Source organism: Cervus canadensis, chromosome 5 (genome assembly GCF_019320065.1).
Source record: "Cervus canadensis isolate Bull #8, Minnesota chromosome 5, ASM1932006v1, whole genome shotgun sequence".
Classification (NCBI taxonomy): domain Eukaryota; kingdom Metazoa; phylum Chordata; class Mammalia; order Artiodactyla; family Cervidae; genus Cervus; species Cervus canadensis.
The window spans coordinates 18840982-18859919 of record NC_057390.1 but is presented as its reverse complement, the minus strand read 5'-3'; the positions used below and the strand labels follow the sequence as shown (position 1 = coordinate 18859919).

Here is an 18938-nt window from a genome sequence, read left to right as displayed (position 1 = left end):
AGTTTATCCTTTCATTTTAATGGTATCATTAGTCTCTTGAGGAAGGATGTATGGGAAGGAACTGTTTAGAAAATTTATATGTCTGAAAATGATTGATGGTATAAAAGAATCTGAATATATTGTTTCATTTCATTGTAGCTTCAATATTACTCTAATACTTGTCTGTTTATATTTGTCCTATTTTTTTGTCTTGGAAGATTATTCCTGGTTGTCTGAAGTTTTATGATAGGTTTTGGTGTAACTGGTGAATTTGCATTCATTATGTTAGTGGTAGGTTTGTTTCTGCCCTTCAGTTCTAGAAAAAAAATTTTTTGAATGATTTGCTTGATATCCTTTTCTGAGTTTTCTCTAGTCTCTCTTATAGGAACTCCTGTTTATTAGATTGTTAGGCCTTTTGATTGATCTTTTTACTTTCTTATCTTTGTCTGTTTTCCATTTCTTTGCCTTTTTTGTTTTGTGAGAGACCCCTTCACTGTATCTCTTGATATTTTATTTCCCTATTTTGACTTTCATCTTTTCTGTTTCAAATAGTTTTGTTTTCCAAAAGATACTTCCAGTTATAAGATAAATGAGCACTAGGGATGTAATGTACAACATGTTAAATATACTTTACATGGCTATACGTTACATAAAAGAGTAAATCTTAAGAGTTCTCATTATAAGAAAAAAATTTTTCCTTCTTTAATGTTATATCTATATGCTGCTGCTGCTAAGTCGCTTCAGTTGTGTCCGACTCTGTGCAACTCCATAGACGGCAGTCCACCAGGCTCCTCTGTCCCTGGGATTCTCCAGGCAAGAGCACTGGAGTGGGTTGCCATTTCCTTCTCCCGTATATCTATATGAGATGATAGATATTCACTAGACTTATTGTGAAGTCATTTTGTGACGTATGTAAGTCAAATCATTATGCCACACACCTTAAACTTATACAGCACTCAATGTCAATATTATCTGAATAAAACTGGAAGAAGAAAAAACCAAACTGTTCAAGTAATCTGTTAGATAAGATTGGGGCCCATACAATGAGACAGCATTACTGAGGATTACTAATTTTCGTCCATCTAACCCCAAAATATTTATCAAAAAATCTAACTAGAGGCCAAATATAATTTACTACACAAATAAAGTAAAATAGTCTAACTGCAAAAAAAAAAGAGTTCTGGTCTCTAAACATTTTGATAGCATCCTGTTATTTTGTGGAGGCAATATCATCTCTTGTTTCAGCAAAGCATTGTATATTTGTTAAGAAGTTTAGCTCTGGAACCAGGTCTGAATCCTGTTTATACTTATTAACCCTGGACAAACTAACCTCTTTGTGTCATATTGTTCTCTATCCGGTTAAACAGGGATAATAATAGCACTTCATGGGAGTCTATGAAAATTAAGTGCAATAATTACCTATAAACTGCTCAGAAATATCTCGCACATAGGAAGTACCCAGTCAGTGTTAGCTGTTACTTCTCTGAGACCACTAGAGATCTTTTGAAAACTTGCTTTGTGTCTATATTGTCTTGTTTTCTTCGTGTTCCTTTTACTCCTCATGTTTTTGTCTCTATATTTTATTGAACAGAGACTTTTCTCAAATGTCAGGATGGACCATTTTTAAGAACGTAGCCCTCATAAACTGGTGGGAAGTCCTCTGTTTCTAGACTAGGTGTCTAACATGGAGCCATCAGTACAGTATGATTAGGCCTTCACTGAAGGATAATCTGATTCAGGTGAAATGGCTTTTTTGTTGTTGAAAGACCCCTGAATGCCATACTTAAATGACAGTAATTTTTTTTTTCTTCTGAGTTGTATTCTGTTTTTAAGCAAATGGTATTCTAATCCCCTGCTTTGGATAGAGAGCCTAACTGCAGAGGTAGATGGAACCTGGATTGGAAGTAGATTATAGGTTTTACCTTTAAAGCTTTCACTTAGTCATCTTGGTTTTTTTTTTGGTCACTGCCCCATTCTTGCCCTCTTCTGTACCTGGTATTCTGAGTCAGGACCTCTGTGTTTACATTTCTTCAGAGACTAAATGTCTAGTATCTTGGGGTGGTGGGCTAGAAATAGTTGTTTTATTGCATGGAGTAGGGATGGACTCATATAGGTTTGACTGCATTTCATATACTTTTAACTTAAGCCCTGTAACACACCTGCTAATCTGTTTATCTCTTACCTCTTAATTTCTGAACGATTCAAGGTATTTTGGGGGAAATCTGCTAGCTTCTCATTGAATTCCCTCTGTAGGTACTTAGGTTTCTGAGCTGCTGAGTAAGTACACTTTCTTCATCTGTTTTCTACCATCCCTTGATGCCTGTGGCCTCTTTATATTCTCTTTGAGCTTATGGGTTTATATCTTTAAAAAAATTATTTAATTCTCCTTGGAAAGGAGCTATTCTTTCTGTCTTATGTTTTAAAATTTAGTGTGCGTTTGCCCTTATGACTATGTTGAAATATATGGAGGTTTTTTTCCTTCTATTTTTAATTTCCTTTATTATTCCTAATTTCACATTCCTGAGAATTTTGCCATATGTCTATCAAGTTCTGTGAATTACCCCAAGGGGATTTTTAATACTTTACTGTGTCTTTAAATCTATACATTTACTTAGATATTAGTGTTATCTTAGTTAAATTATTTCTCCAATCAGGAACATGAGGAGTGCTTTTATTTATTAATCTTTCTAGACCCTCATTTTATCAGACAGCACAGGGATAGAAATTTCCATCTCTTCAGAAAGTTCAGGTGGGCAGCTGTGTCCTTGAGTGCTTTACAGTTTTCTCTAAGTATATATTTTTTTCTTTAAGTATATATTTATCCTTATTTAAATGAATACATCATTTTATTATTCATTTATTGTTACTAATACTATCTTTTAAGTGTGTACTGTTAATACATAGTGTTACATGAAAGAGAGATACCATAGAGCAACAGGGACAGGGTGCAATGGGAGAAGGGTAGCCATTATCATAATGTTTGGTCTTCTGCTTTATAAGGTTCAAACCCTTTATTATTTCATTGTAAGTACTTCAGGTTCTTGGGAAATTGAGACCTAGTAACCAAGTACACAAGAGATGAAATTCTGTTTTAAAATTCAGTGGTTATTGCCCTTCTGGTGATCAGAAGACTTATAACCTCTATCCAGGCACTGCTGTAGAGAACCTGGGGAATCAAATTAGTATTCAAAAAATTGTTTCTGATGAGCTTGAATTGGAGCAAAGGAAGCAAAAGCTTGAGTCCATCTAAAAAACTTCATATGGAAAAGCCTGGTGAACTATCTTTTTTATTTTATTGTTGTTACTTTTGGAGGGTAACTATTTGTCGCCCTCTATTTATAAAAGGAAATAATGGAATGCTGCTGGTTTTATGGATTTATTTTATGTACTGCCACTTTGCTAAATTCATTTGTGATCTTTTAATTTTTCTAGTTTCCTTGGGTGTTCTAGGTACACATCATTCCTTTTGAAAAAAAAAAAAACAACAGTACTTTTCCCTTTCCTTTAATTATGTCTTTTTTTCTTCTTGAATAGTTCAAATACACATTTGTCTAAGCAATTTTTTTTAATTACTATATTAATGGCATTGGTGGTGGGGCCATCTTGAATCATCTTTGCTTATTTTTTACATGTAGTTCTCTTTCTTTTTGACTTGGTTTTTGGTGGAAATAAATAGGCCCTTTGAAAGGTACCAAAATGTGCTAGATCCTTTCATAAACATTATGTAGTTTAAACTTTACAGTAACATTCTGAGTTTGGGGATATTATCCCCATTTTTACTAATGAGGAAATGAAAAGTTAGGTCAAATGATTTGCCATTATTAAGTGGCAAATGAACTTTAGAAACACTAGATATTGAATGCTTTTTTTGGAATCTTTTATTCCTGTGTCATATTAAACTTGTGAAGAACTATAATAAGACACATAATACTAAGATAGGTATGTGAAAGTGCTTTGTAAGCCCTAGTGGAAAAGCTGAATATTATCATTGCCTCTCCTTAGCTTATCAGGGATAAGGTATGAGGTATGATGCATGAGGTATTTGATCTACAAAAGCACCAGGAGGTCCCTAAGTGGTACAGAAAAGGAATGTGCTCCTGTGTGATACTTACATTATTTAAAAAAAGGCAGCAATAGCTCTGGTATACTTAGAAAATAAAAAATTTTGCTGTTTTTTATTTTAGAAAAATGAAGCATTGTTTTAGTTTAAATGTTTCCTGCAAGAACAAAATAGATTAAATTTAATAGATATTCAGCATTATCTTCTGAAATTAAATTTGAATCAGCAGACATGGAGGTTAATAAACTTGATAAGCAATAGATAAAGGAAGATTATATGAAAACTAGTAAAGGTAGCAGTGAGTCCATAAAAACTGGTAATAGAGGACACCAGACTTTCTCAAATATATTTTTTATAATTATCTGTTTTTTCCTGGTTTCATCAGCATATTGGAAAATTGTTTGTTAATCACTCACAAATGCATAGTTTTCTAAATCCTGTTCAATATGTGTAAACATTTTATCTGTGTATGTAATATCAATTATTTATAGGATGCGTCTATTAATAGGCCAAATTGCTAGTTCACTCACTTAGTCACTATTAATGTTTCACCAAATATGTGTTTCATGATCATGAATTTCTCCTTTATTCTCACATAATTTTCTTGCAATTATGTGCTATTTGTCATTATAAAAAAAGATTATATATAATTTATTATGGTGTTGGGGTAAGAACAATCCAATTCATAAACTTGGGTTCTGTTATTACTATAATAATGATAGCATATTTTTACTATCAGAAGACAGTAAAAGATAAAAGACTGTCTTGGACAACTGGTTGCTTATATTCTTTCCAGAGGTAAAATAGTAATGTAAGTAAACAGGAAGATTTTGCCTACATGTGAAACATAAGAGAAAGGCTTAAACGTGTTCAGTCAAGGGATTAGGCATCCTAAGTTTTTTTTTTTCTTTTTTTTTTTTAAAGAAATTGATTCTATTATATTTTCTGTCTGCCTTGGTCATTTTGCTTTTGTCTGAATATTTAATATTTATAATTTTCATATATTAATATAAAAACATTTTATTTTAATAATAGAAGTTGCAGTTCACATTTCATAGTGACAGTGTGGTAGATGAAAGAACTAAGAATTGAACATTTTTTCAAAGCTATGTGGAAAACAATCTGTGGCTTATAGTGATTTTTTATACTTCTAGTTTATTATTATCTTTGTCATTTACTATGACTAAAATTTTATCTTTTTAGTCAGGTAACATTGAATAACTAAGGTACTTTGGGACAGAACAGTTTTGTCTATTTGTTTAGCAGGTACTGTACTCAGTAGAGTTACAATTTAGTAGAATGCAGGAATATCCTGTCTTTACATCCTAATACAAGTCAAGTGGGAGGCACATAGAGCGCATTCAGTGAATAATTGTTGAATGCATGAATGGGGGATTCTGTCTTCAAGGGGATTATAATTTGGTTGGAAATAAGATAAATGATAAACACTTAAAAATTTAATGATAAGGTGGGAGGGGGGATCGGGATGGGGCACACATGTAAATCCATGGCTGATTCATGTCAATGTATGATAAAAATCACTACAAGTTTGTAAAGTAATTAGCCTCCAACTAAGAAAAAGAAATGAAAACAAACAAACAAAACAAAACAAAAACATTTAATGATAACAGAAAATATTTTAATTGTGTGATAGTCTCAGTTAAATGAGATTAGTTACATACTGTGTTTAGCAGAGTGGTGAAAAACAAAAAAGCCACTCCATCTTTCTTGAAATTTTAGGTATATAAAAATAATGGCACAGAAACTTTGTTTATGAGGAAAATTTCAAAGAACTCACAGTTTGTTAAATTAGCAGAGTGGTGAAAAACAAAAAAGCCACTCCATCTTTCTTGAAATTTTAGGTATATAAAAATAATGGCACAGAAACTTTGTTTATGAGGAAAATTTCAAAGAACTCACAGTTTGTTAAAAGATAAATCTAGCTGTAGAGTTAATACTAGGTGAAAATACAGTTTTTGAGTTATGCATCAGTTCTGTACTTGACTCCAGAATTAATAGGCATCTCACTGTATTTCATTTGTGTTCATTTTTTATATTTACTGCTTTTACTTGTACGAGTTGCTGATTCTAGTTGCATACAACACATGCTATTCGGCATACATGTTTCAGCCGCTGAGCTGTGAGCTCTGTTCTACTTGCTTTGTCCCTGCCTTAGCCTCCGTGCTAGTAACTGTCCCGGTACAAATAAAAATGGGTAGATAGCATCACTGACTCAGTGAACATCAGTTTGAGCAAACTCCAGGAGATAGTGAAGGATGGGGAAGCCTGGTGTGCTGCAGTTTATGGGGTAACAAAAAGCCAGAGATGACTTGGCAACTGAACAACAACAATAAAGTAAGTGCTCAGGTAATATTGTCAAATGAATAAACGTGAATATTTGAGTCAAATCCTCAATTGTTAGTAGCCTCCAGTGTTTCATCTTATGAATATATATGGATATATGTATGTGTGTATTATATATACATTTGTTTGTTTATATATGTGTGTTCTGGTATTGTACCCAAACTAAATTGAAAGTGCACTGTGAGTAGCAACTTGGTTTATTTGTCTTTCCTATATTCTCCTTTATGGCAGTTTGGACTGTGATGGGTAGTAGGTATTCCCCAAAAATGTTATTAAACTGAATGAAAATGGTTGATTTTATTTTCTTATGAGGAGACTGCTAGAAATACAGTCATACACAAGGAATTTGGAAGAGAATCAAAAAGCTAGTGTGTACCTGTTTCTCAGCCTGAGGACATTTATAAGATTTCATCTCTCTAAAGAGCTGGGGTTCTGGGACAGCTCAGTTACTTGCTCTTTAGCAGCCTATTTGCTTTATTTTTGGCCTTCTAACTATGTCACAGAAGGTGTAGGTCAGTGGTTCTCCCAGTATTGTCCCAGAATAGCAGCATCAGCATCACCTGGTAATGTGTGATACTTAATAACAATGCATGTTCTCAGGCCCCACTCCAGACCTGTTGAATCAGAAATGAGGAAGGGCCAGCCCAAGCAATGTGTGTTTCAGCACGTCCCCTAGGTGATCCTGATGCTGAAGTTTGATGCTGCCAAGTGACGACATGGTCTTTAGGAGAGAGGGCCAGCTAGAGATAATGATTGTATGCCTAGAGAAAAACAACTAGCAGCCTAGATGCCCGAGAATAATGTAGTCCAGAGCGTCTCAGAGGAAATAGGTATAATTTATAGAAGACATTAAGATGTCAATATAGAGTAGATTTTTGAAACTTCACTGTGTGCTCTTCTTTAGCTTAAGTAAACTATTTTATTGACTTTTACTTTTCTTGTTATTTGTGAGTTTGTGCTCTCTTGACAGAAATTTGTACTAGTTGTCTTTTGGCACTTTATTTTAGATTTTTGTAAAAGTGAATGTTCTTTCTCTCCCATAGCATATGACAGAAAAACAATTGAAAAATAGCCAACCCAAACTAATATTTTGTGTACATTTCTTTTTGAATATACTTTTCAGTGATTTCAGTTTTAAATTTTAAGCCTGTAGAATTTTAGAGTACAAGAAAGTTTAAATGGTCTCATAAACTATTTAAAATAATTTAGTTATTAGGTACTCCCATGTGTGCAGGGATATAGCAGATTTATATTCCTTATATGTATCCTTTTGACAAATTAGAATTGAAAATAATAAAAACAAGTTTCCTGTTTATCATATAGACTTTTAAGTTGTAAAATATCTAGTTACTGTTTGTTTTTTTTGTTTCTAACGGTTAGGAAATTAGAGGCCTGTTTTTAGGTATAGAGTATAAAAAACTTATGGAATTTTTTAATATTTATTTTCCTTGAAGATAATTCCAAAATTTTCTTTTGAAAAATGTGTGCCATTACTATTAGTTTTACTTGTACTACAAATATTTTATTTGTAACATTTAAAAGCTTATATTCATACCTTATCTACTTGTTCACATTGTCCACAGTAGTGGTGAAACTGATTTAACACTATCACAGTCAACATACAGTTGCATTTTTCCCAACATATTATCTAATTATTGAACTTTATTAAGCTGATGAAAAGGAGAAATGTGATTATAATTTTAATTGGCATTTCTCTTGTGAGAGTGAACATCTTTTTAATATGTTTGAGCTTTTGTATTTCCTTCCTATCAACATGTTCTTTGTGTTTTTTCCTGTTGGGTTCTTGATCTTTTTCATATTAAATTGTAGGTGCTCTTTATATATAAGAAAAAACGAACTCTTGTGATTTGTGGCATTACTACTTCTCTGATTTTGTTTTGACATTTTGTCAAAAAGAAATGGTCTTATTTGCTACAGTTTTTCAGCAACTTTTAAATTACCGTATATAAATTTTGTTTTTGAGGTGAAATTTATTAGTTTCTTATGACTTTGGGTTTTGTCTTATTTTCAAAAAGACATTCCATGAGATTATTAGAATAAAACAAACTCTACCTTTTCTTTTTTTTTTTTTAGAGACAGAAAGTCATGAGTGTTTATAATGGACAATGTGGGGGGAAGGGAAGCTCTTTTGGTTAACAGCGTATTTACATTAGGTAACTGTATTCTTAAATACTTTTAACCTGAGTAACATTTATAAGTATGTTATGTGAAACCTCAAAGCCACGAGTCACACCACAATTCCTGTGTCCAGTACCTCGGCTTTCCCGTTTTCCTCTCTAGTCAGTTCACACTTCAGGAGAGTTGTGAACACGCAACACCGAGAGAAGTGCGTCCTGGCCCTTCAGGTGCACCGTCAACAGGATGGAAACAGGCTCCGCTCCCTCTCAGCGTCTGCCTAGACAACTCTCTTACATACACAGAAAACACACTCGGTATAGAACCGTCGGCTTCTGCCTCTCCAGGCCACTTCTCAGCTGTTCACAGCTTCAAGCAATAGGTTTATTGTGCACCAAGAGGCTTGGAAGAGTGGCACCGCTGCTTGGGGGTCAGGGGCTTCCTACCTTGGCAGAACGATGTTAGTATATACTACGAAGTGGCATCAGGGGCCCTCCTTGGGCATCCAAGGCATTGGATCAATGGCTTGTCCTTGGCCCAGAGGTGATGCACACTGTCACAATACTCAGTAATAAAAGTTCCTGCTGCATTAGTAAGTCAGTTTTGAAGCTCTCCTATTGTAGCAAGGCCTTTCAGTCAGTGTGGATGCAGCATTTCTGAACAGAAAATTATTTTCACTTATCATTAAAACCAGTTCCAGCTCTTGAAAATCTTGGAGTCGAGCGACATCTTTGTCCTTTCTTACCAGAGTATTGGGTAACTTTCTGATCTTCTCCACTTGATCAGGATTAACACCCAGCTCACAGCAACTCACTCTGAGCAGCTCTTGGTAGGTGAGCTCCTGTCGGTCCAGTTCAATTTCAATGAAATCATTTTCTCTAAGAGATGGGTTCTGAATCCTCACCTTGAGTACCAGCTCTTGCATATTAAATGGAAATGCTCCAGTGAAGAAAAATGGCTGGAATGCTGGCGCTGGTCCTGCATATGTCCCATTTTGAGGCTCCAGAGACATTGGTGGCTTAGATGGGACAGTAGAGAACAGGGATCGAGTCTGACTCACTGGTGGCTGACAAACAGGACCTGGTTTTGTGCTTTCTGGTGTTCTAAGTATGGCAGAGGGGGCAGACACATCCCCGTTCTGAACCAGTGCCAAAGAGGTGTGGTCCCGTGGAAAGGGCCCAAGCAGGGGAGGTTCTCCAGGGGGCAGCAATGCAGGCGAGCCATCTGCAGGGGGTGATGCAGGAGGTGTGGAGGGGCCCCCATTCTGTAGCTGGGCTGAATCCTCTGATGCAGGTGTATAGATAAAAGGGAAGGCTGGGTTGGCCAAATAGTTGGGAACAAAGGGCAGTTCTGACTCTTTCTTCAGCTGGGGGTAGTCATCGCCGTCACCATCATCATCTTCCACTCCCATAATCTTCCTAATTTCTCTTCTTGATGTTAGCTGGACAGGCATTTCTCCCTTTGTGGTAAGAATCTCTTTGTCAGCTCCTGATTTCAGTAAGTAAGAGACCACCTGACCGTGATTGCGCTTACATGCCCAATGTAAACAGGTCCAGCCGTTGACCTCATTTTGGGAGTTCACATCCACCCCGCTCTCCACCACTTTCTGCACCTCCCGAATGTCCCCCAAGGCCGCGGCCTCCCGCAGCCTCTCCTGCTGCTCCTTTTCTTTTAATACTTTTGGGTTCCTTTAAGTTTTTGATCCTTTTGGCAATTTGTCTTGATATGGGAAATAATTTCCAGATGGCTGCCATCAACATTTATTGAATAATTTACATTTTCCCTAACGATGTGCAGTGTCACCTTTAATTTATACTAAATTCCTGTATATATTTGGGTTTGTTTTTGGATTATCTGCACCATAGATACATCTTTTTGTGCATCATTACCACTTTTTAAGTGACTGTAAATGATGATACGTTTTAAAATATTTCAGAACTTTGGAATTTTTTTTATTCTTATTTATTTTTCCATATGTACTTTAGGCTCATCATGTGTGATGTTTTTAAAAACATTGTATTTGTATTTTAATTGGGTTTGCATAATTTTATAAGATTAATTTAGGGAAAAATAAAATTGTAATACAGAGTCTTCTTATTTAAGAACATGATTTTGCTTCTCATTTGTTCAAGTCATTTTTTTTATCCTCTTCAGTAGCATTTAAAGTAATCTTTGTATACCTCTTATTTTTTTCTTGTAAGGTTTATTCTAATCTTATCACTTTGTTATTACAAATGGAATTGTTTTCATTCATTATATCATCTAACTGGTTGTTTTTATAGAAGCCCATGGGTTTCAATTTATTATTTTTATATGTAGTTACTTTACTGAAATTCCCATATTTTTATAATAGTTTATAGTCTATTTTTTCTTGGATTTTCCAGATAGCCAGTCAAATCATTTGCAAATAATATGATTTTATTTCCTTTTTTAATTTATAAACTTATTTTTTATTAATTGAAGTATAGTTGATTTACAGTCTTATATTATTTTTAGATGCACAACATAGTGGTTCAGTATTTTTATAGATTTTACTCCATTTATGTCATTACAAGATAATGACTGTAATTCCTGTAGTATACATACAGTCTTGTTTATCTATTTCATACGTAGTCTGTATCTGTTAATCCATTCTCCTGATTTGTCGCTCCCCACTCACCTCTCTCTCCCCTTTGGTAGCCACAGGTTTGTTTTCTATATCTGTGAGTCACTTTCTGTTTTGTATACACATTCATTTGTATTATTTTTTAAATTTCACGTATAAGTGATATCATACAGTACTTGTCATTCTCTGACTTATTTTCCTAAGCATAATGTTTTCCAGGTTCATCCATATTACTGCAAATGGCAGAATGTCATTCTTACGGCAAAGTGGTATTCCAGTGTATCATACATACGTATATATATGGAATATATGGAATATATATGGAATATATGGAATACTGCTCTCTCTCTAGATATATGTATATATATATACATACCATATCTTCTTTATCCATTTATTTGTTGATGGGCACTGAGTTCTTTCCATGTCTTGACTGTTGTGAGCAGTGTTGTTATGAACGTTGGGGTGCATGCATCTTTTTAAATTAATTTTCATTTTTTCCAAACTTCTTTCTGGACTAATGACAGTGGCCACCACCAGAGCAATGTTAAATATTTGTGGTAAGAAATAGACATCCTTGTTTTGTTCCTGATGGTCACTACTTCTTAGGTTTCTCTGTTACACATGGTACTGTCTTTTGAATTTAATTGTTTGTGTCTTATCATATTAAGAAGTTGGCACAGTGTTTGTTTCAAAAACAAAAATCTCCTGTTGATAGAAAAGTTGTAAGGGCAGTACAAATAAGTTTTTTTTCTGAACCATTTGAGGGCAAGGTGCCAGGCAACTTGATGACCTATTGCCACCTACCAAACACTTCAGTGTTTGTTTCCTGTAGACAAGTACTATCCTGTGTAACCACACATAGCCATCAAAATATAGAAATTAACACTTGATGTATTACTACAGTTTGATCCTCAGATCCCATTCATATTTTGCCACTTTTCCCAATAATGTCCTTTTATAGCCAAATCTAGAACAGAATCATGGATTACATTTGGTTTTCAGGTCTTTCTAATCTCCTTCAATCTGAAACAGTTTTTCTTTGACTCTTATAACCTGGCACTTTTGAAGATTATAAGAATGTATGCCCCTCAACTTGAGTTTGCTTGATGTTTCCATATGATTGATTTTAGGTTTTGCGTCTGTGGCAGAAATGTCACAGAAATATTCTTTGATCACTAGGAACTATCACAGATATTCCTATTTTTCTTGTTTGTTTTGCCTTTTCCAGGCACCTCCATCTTCCTTGTAATCTTTCTTTTCAACAACTCTGGGTCTTTTAATATGAAATATTTAAGTAGTCCCGTATGTGAATTGATAGGAGGATGGGGAAGCAAGTGTCCTGGAAATATAAGAAGTAGTTGGTGGGTTGGGGAATGAGTCACAGTAAAGATTTTTGAATATTAGAGGCTTCAGTGTCAGAATCACCCAGGAGAGAAATACAGAATGGTGGCAGAAATACAGAACTAGTCAAACGGGATAGAAAGGAAGAAATTGGTAATTTTTAAAAATTATTTTGGTTATTTGATTATACTGGTTAAATTATTATTTTTTTTTATTAAAGCCACTTTGAAGACTGTCTTCTAGGCCAAAGCACTGTTTGACCAAATAAGTTGGACTGTCATATCCTTTTGTAGGACATTTCATTTTTGTCACTTTTTAATGCATGTATTATTACTCTGCTTATATAAAATAATCTCATTGTAGAACAAACAATTTCAAAAAGTTTTATGATTGTTTAGTATAGATATTACAGTATTTGATACATTTTCCTCTTTGTGTACAATTGAATTGTCTTTAGCTAAATAAGCCTTCTAGTCACTGCAATGTAAATGTTAAGAGTTTGTTGAAATGACAACAAAAACATGACAGAACCTACATTCGCAAAGTTATAAGAAGCTCAGTGAGTGGATTTTATGTTTATTATGGTACTGAAAAAAGAGAAACGGGTGTCATTATACTAAGAAGTTTAATGGTCATTCACTAAACCTTCAGTTGAATCATCCACAATCTCTTAGGGATATTGTAAGGTCCATCATTAAATGTAATTTCTTGCTTACTTAAATGGAAAGCACTGTGGATATATAAATAACAATATCTTAGTTAATATAATAGAACCGAGAGGGGAAGGAATGTGAGAATAGTGAAACTGATAGCTGTCTTTGATGGCCTTTAAGTAGATAGATCTTCTGCCACACTCCTAGTGGTGTTATGAGTTACTTTAACAGGTTAGTACTTGTAACATAGTTTTTAATTCCTTAAGTTTTAATTCCTTAAGAAGGTATTATTTCAATTCTAAATGTATTTTTTAGTTATTCTGAACGACTGTTCTTTCCTATCCCCTTTTGTCTGACTGAAGATGAGAGTATTACAATTTATTTGTGTTAAAATGTAGGGTTTTTTTCTTTTTCTTTCTTTCTTTAGTAATACTTGGGAAGGGACAGGAAACTGTGGAGGGCCACTGGCTCTGATTTTCCTTTTCCCACCTTTCACTTTCTTTACCCCTGCATATAGAATCTAAATGCGGGTGGGGTTAAAGGTGGGGATTGAGAAAAGGCAGTTATTCTTTATTTGTAGATGTCCAGGATAAAGTCTCTGGAGACAAGGAATCCATCATAAAATTTAAGTGGATGGTGAAGCTCAGAGAACTCTTACTTTACAAAGCTTGTTATAAGAACTCATGGTTTTGCTTTGCCCACTCTCCTTGTCTTCACTCTGGAAATGAACTGTGTAAGTTTCAGGTGTGCAGATTATGGTTCAGTATCTGTAAATGCTGCAGAATGACCACCGCCACACATCCAGTTACCGTCCATCACCGTGCAGCTGACCCGTTACACTCATGTTGCCTGTCCCCCAACCCTGTTCGCCTCTGGCAACCACAGATCACTTCTTTGCATTTATATATTTGTTTTTGTTTTGTTTGTTCATCTTTATTTTTTGTAAGATTCCACATGCGAGTGAAATCATACAGTTTCTGTCTTTCTCTACCTGACTGACTTTGCTTAGCGTAAAATCCTTGCGGTTCATCTATATTATTGCAAATGACAGGATTTTATTTTTATTTTTTATTTTTTTAGGATTTTATTTTTTTATGGCTGAGTAATATTCAGTTGTGTGTGTTGTACATACATATATATACATACGTATACATATCTTCAGTAGCCATCTGTCAATGGACACTTAGTTTCCATATCTTGGCTATTTATTATAAATAATGCTGCAGTGAACATGATGATGCTTATTAGTGTTTTGAATTAGTGTTTTTATTTTCTTCAGATAGATACCTAAAAGCGGAATAGTACAACTTGTAGTAGTTCTCCGTCTTCATTTTTATAAAGGAGAACACCCCTTAGTGCCTTAAAAGACAAACTCTTGAGCAAACCAAACTGTATTTTGCATGTGTCTGCACTCATGTTGGTTGTCTTAACATCTGTGGTCTAAAGTAAAATGCATATAGATGTCCTTTAAAGGAAAAAATTTCAGCTTTCCACCCCTTGCAGTCAGTGCCTTTCTGTTTACTTTGTGACAGATATGTAAAAAGAAATGTTTTTATGTTTGTTTTATCTTCCAAAGGTTCTTCAACTGAGTTTTAAAAAGTTTATTTCATCTAAACTGCATTTTGTTTTTCTTTTCCTTACTCAGGCTCAGATTGCCTTTCTTCAGGGGGAAAGGAAAGGTCAAGAAAACTTGAAGAAGGATCTTGTGAGAAGAATCAAAATGCTGGAATATGCTCTTAAACAGGAAAGGTAATTCAGTAAAATGGAAAGTAGTGTTCTCTTAAAATACTGGAATAATTTTTCTGTTACTTCTAAAACAGGTTCAAATTTTAATGTGTTCTGTTTGAAATCAGGAACTAGTATTTGTAATAAACATTTAGAAATGGTTGCTATATGTTAATTTGTTAATGAATGTTTAGTAATAATGACCAAAAGCTGATGTATATGGTTTTTAAAATTTTAGCAAATTTTTTCCCTACTCTGTCCTTTCTGAAGAAATGTGTATACTTCCTGAACTGTCAATATCCATTTCTTTATAGAATTGAAGTAGTTTTTGAGTTGTAAAGGAAATTTCTATAATACTTACTCCCTTTTCCTATCATCTAGTATTATTCAGTTTGATGTGTTTTCCATGGAAAAAACCTGCTCTGGCAGACTCTGTTGAGAATCTTTCTTTTTGATATTTTGAGCCTTTGCCATCACCTACCTATTCATCTCTCTCCAAAAGTGAATCTTACCTTTCTATTCTGCTAAGTGTTGAAAATATTCAAGAACTAAACTTGGCTTGCAAGTAAAGGACAATAGGTCATGGATGAGAATTTTGGAAGTTTTCATATGAATTAAGTATTTGTTTTAGCAGATGGTCTTTAGAATTTTTTGTCAGCAGTATGAGACAATTCTTTGTTTTAGATTATTGAGTACTTGATAGGTGATATTGAAATTCTCTGTTTTGCTTTGTTTTTGATCACATGGCCTTTTCGTTTTTTTGAAATTGATGAATGGCTTGTTTGAAAAACTACCATAAAATAACATTTAGCAGATGATATTTATGAATATCAAGAGATATAAAACTTTATTAGTTGTGTTTACCTTCATGTGGAATTTTAAATGGCACAAGAGACTGAAAACAGATTGACTTCTTGGTGAAAAATTGGTGGTTCTTTTCATTCCTTGAGGGGTTGATTGAAAGCTGTTTTGGGGAGGTGGGGGGAGAATACTTTTAAAAGTGTGTAATTTGGGAATATCTGAGATTTTAAGCAGTGATAGGCATAATCAAAGAGAGAGCATAATAACAGTAATAATAACTATTTATTAACTACCCTGTATTAGACCTTGAGACTTAAAAACTAAATAACTTAGGTAGAGTTGCAGAGTTACAGTGGAGCTGTGATTCGGATCCCTCTGGTTTGTCTGCTTCTGAAGCTTGTACTCTACCAGTACATTATACTATCTTATAAGTCAGAAAAATTAAAATATACAAATACTAAACTAACCAAGGACATGGATATGGTGTGTATGTGTGCGTGTGTGTGTGTTTCCCTTCTCAAGAACATATTCATTAATCTATCCATCCAGTTTAAGTCCTGTGCTGGAATTGGGAACAAGCAAGTCACAGTTCTTGTCCTTCACAGCTTAGAGTAGCAGGAAGCAGACTCATAAATCACAAAAGTGCAGTGTAGTAACTGAGATGCTATGGGAGAAGTCAGCAAGGGTACAGTGGTACCCAGGGTACAAAGAAGGGAGTGGTTATTTGGATCTGCAGTCTGTGGAAGTAGAAAGGAGGGTGTAATTAGAGGAGGTGAAACATGAACAGCATCATAAAAAATAAGCTGTTTGCCAAGGTTCAGGACATCGAGATGGTGTGTTTGACATGGGACAAAGCAGTATGGTGTGTTCAGAAATCTGTGATTACTCTGTATGGAAGGTAGGGGTGTCAGTTGTAATTTATAAGCTGTAATGGTAGAGGTGGGCAAAAGCCCGATCATGAAGAGCCTAACTAAGGAGTTCAAACTTCTGTCTTACATTGGAAGTTTTTTAAAAACATTTTCTTCTAAAATAATCTCAAACTAATGGAACTTGAACAAACTATATACTCTACCCAGATTTCACCAGTTGACAGCATTTTGCTGTATTTACTTGTATCGTGTTCTCTCTGGACACGCATGTCTTCCTGCTCCCCTGCCCCTCCCCCGGAGTCATTTGCTACTTGTTTGCAGACTTGTATCCCTTTGCCCCTAAATACTTAAGAGAGTATCTTCTAAGAACAAGGACTTTCCCTTAGATAACTACAGTTCATTATTAAGGAAATTTAATGTTAACATAGTTCTGTTATGTAATATATAGCCCATATTCATATGTTCCAATGATGATCTTAATACACTTGATCTTAGTCAGAAGGCCCAGAAGCGATCCAGTAATGATCTTTATAGCATTTTTTTTGCTACCAAATGTGCTGGTAATAATCTCTATAGTATATTTTTTTCCTGGCCCAGGTCTAGTCTAGGAATATATATTACATTTATTTGTTGTACAGTTGAAAGGTTTGAGCACAGAATAGTGTTAAATAGATTTTAGAGAATCACTCTGACCTTAGTTTGGGGGATGAACTGAAAAGATCTGTTAATGGAGGCCGGAAAATTGTAATAGTTTAGGATGAGAAATGATATCATTTTAACTGCTGGAATAGAGGAGTCTTCAACTATGAAACATTTTATTTTTTACTTCTAATATTATATTTTTTAGCTGCACTATGTGGTTTGCAGAATCTTAGTTTCCTGATCAGGGGTTGAACCTGGGCCCCTGGCAGTAAAAGCCCAAATCCTAACCACTAAATCAAGGAATTCCCTATGAAACATTTTAGCTAGAAAGAATCCATAAAATTTGGAGGTGACTTGGTATTGGGGATGAATAAGAAAGATAATTCAAGAATGATTCCCAGGTTTCTGGCTTGAGAGAAAAGTTTGAAAATTATAAAATGAGTTAGAAATAAAGAGGGTAGTAAAGCAGATATAGAAGAGGATTCATGAATGGAGATGTGTACTTGGGAATCATCAATATTGTGGGTAAAATTGTAAGAACTTTGAAACGACAAAACTAGCATGGAACAAGAAGTAGCAGGAGCCAGTTGCAGGAGTGGTTTGAGGAAAAGACAAAGAAGCACTAACCAGAGAGTGGTGGGGAAGGAAGAAGAAAGCAGTGAATGGGAAGCAAGCTAGAGAAGGTGGGAGTTTGACAATTGCAGATGCCAAACAAATCACAAGTACGTTGTATGCTGAAAATAGTTCCCGACTTGCCATTTAGGTGCTTGTTGGTATCCTTGCCAGAACAGCTTAGTGAGGTAGCAGGAACATAAACCAGATCACAGGGGATTGAGAGGTGAGAAGGACGGATAGAATGGAGACAGATAGAGTTGTTTATTTTTTCAAGTAGTTTGACTTTGGAGAACAGAAAAGATAAACAGCTAGTGGCTGAGTCTAGGGAAGATTGTTCTTTGTTTTTTAATTTAAAGGGATTCTCCTGGGAAAATATCCCTGACTTCATATCTTTTGAAGTTCATGGAACTTCATGAACTTCATGCCATTACATCGGGAATAATCTCCTGATGTATGGCACCACTGAAGTGTGTAATAAATTAAGGAATTAAAAAAATTCTTTGTGAATTAGAGCTCTTAAACATTTAAGTTCTCTTCACTGTGAAATTATTTTTATAATGCCTAGGAATTTTAAAAAAAAAATTAGAGCTATAAAGCATTTCAGTTCTTTTCATTTTGAAATTATTTTTTCTAATGCCTTAAGCCAATTTTTTTGTTTTTTTCTTTTTTAACAGAGGAAAATTTGAAACACAGACACACAGAGACTAATATCTTTTATATACACCTCCAATCCTCAACAGTTAACATTTTTGTCAGTCTTGCCTCATCTCAATCTATTTTAGAGCAAATTCTAAGCATCTTGTCATTTAACCTGTAAAAACCCAACTGAGGATCATGGTTTTGAATTGCTGGTTATAGATTTTCTAACTATTCCCACTTAAAAAGGTCCACAGTTAAGTAAAACTGAATCTTTAACATTACAGAAGGATTACTCACCTAGTGTGGGTTTAACAAAGCATTCCTTAAAGGGTGATAAAATTTACAAAATGAGAAAATTACATATAATTTTCAAAGAACACACGGGGTATAACCTCAGGTTTTTTCAGGAGGTTCTATACTGAAGAATCTCAAGCACTATTAAAATATAATTCTGAAACATTTCTTCCATTTGGTCCACATCTATTTTGTGTCTGCTCTAATGTAAA

The 18938-nt window shown here is 34.5% G+C and overlaps 2 protein-coding genes across 3 annotated transcripts in view; one reads left to right on the top strand and one right to left on the bottom strand.

The window, feature by feature from the left end:
- The window catches only part of STRN (striatin), a 105572-nt gene that overhangs the window by 26053 nt on the left and 60581 nt on the right, over positions 1-18938 (top strand). For both annotated transcript variants that reach the window (XM_043468324.1, XM_043468325.1), the window contains exon 2: positions 14787-14890. In XM_043468324.1, the coding sequence (XP_043324259.1) occupies positions 14787-14890 (104 nt within the window). The remainder of the gene's footprint in view (positions 1-14786; positions 14891-18938) is intronic.
- On the bottom strand, positions 8632-13985 carry LOC122441294 (ankyrin repeat domain-containing protein 40-like). Its single transcript, XM_043467682.1, has 2 exons — positions 13951-13985; positions 8632-10227 (listed from the first exon to the last, which is right to left on the bottom strand). The coding sequence occupies exons 1-2, from the start codon at positions 13983-13985 to the stop codon at positions 9129-9131; spliced, it is 1134 nt and encodes a 377-aa protein (XP_043323617.1). The 3' UTR covers positions 8632-9128.

What these genes read in the sequence shown, in the direction of transcription:
- LOC122441294 (XM_043467682.1), bottom strand. Translation starts at nt 13,985, where the DNA reads ATGAGTGTAACGGGTCAGCTGCACGGTGATGGACG. An exon ending in CAGCTGCACGGTGATGGACG is followed by an intron (nt 10,228 to 13,950) that starts GTAACTGGATGT and finishes AAAAACTTAAAG; the next exon opens with GAACCCAAAAGTATTAAAAG.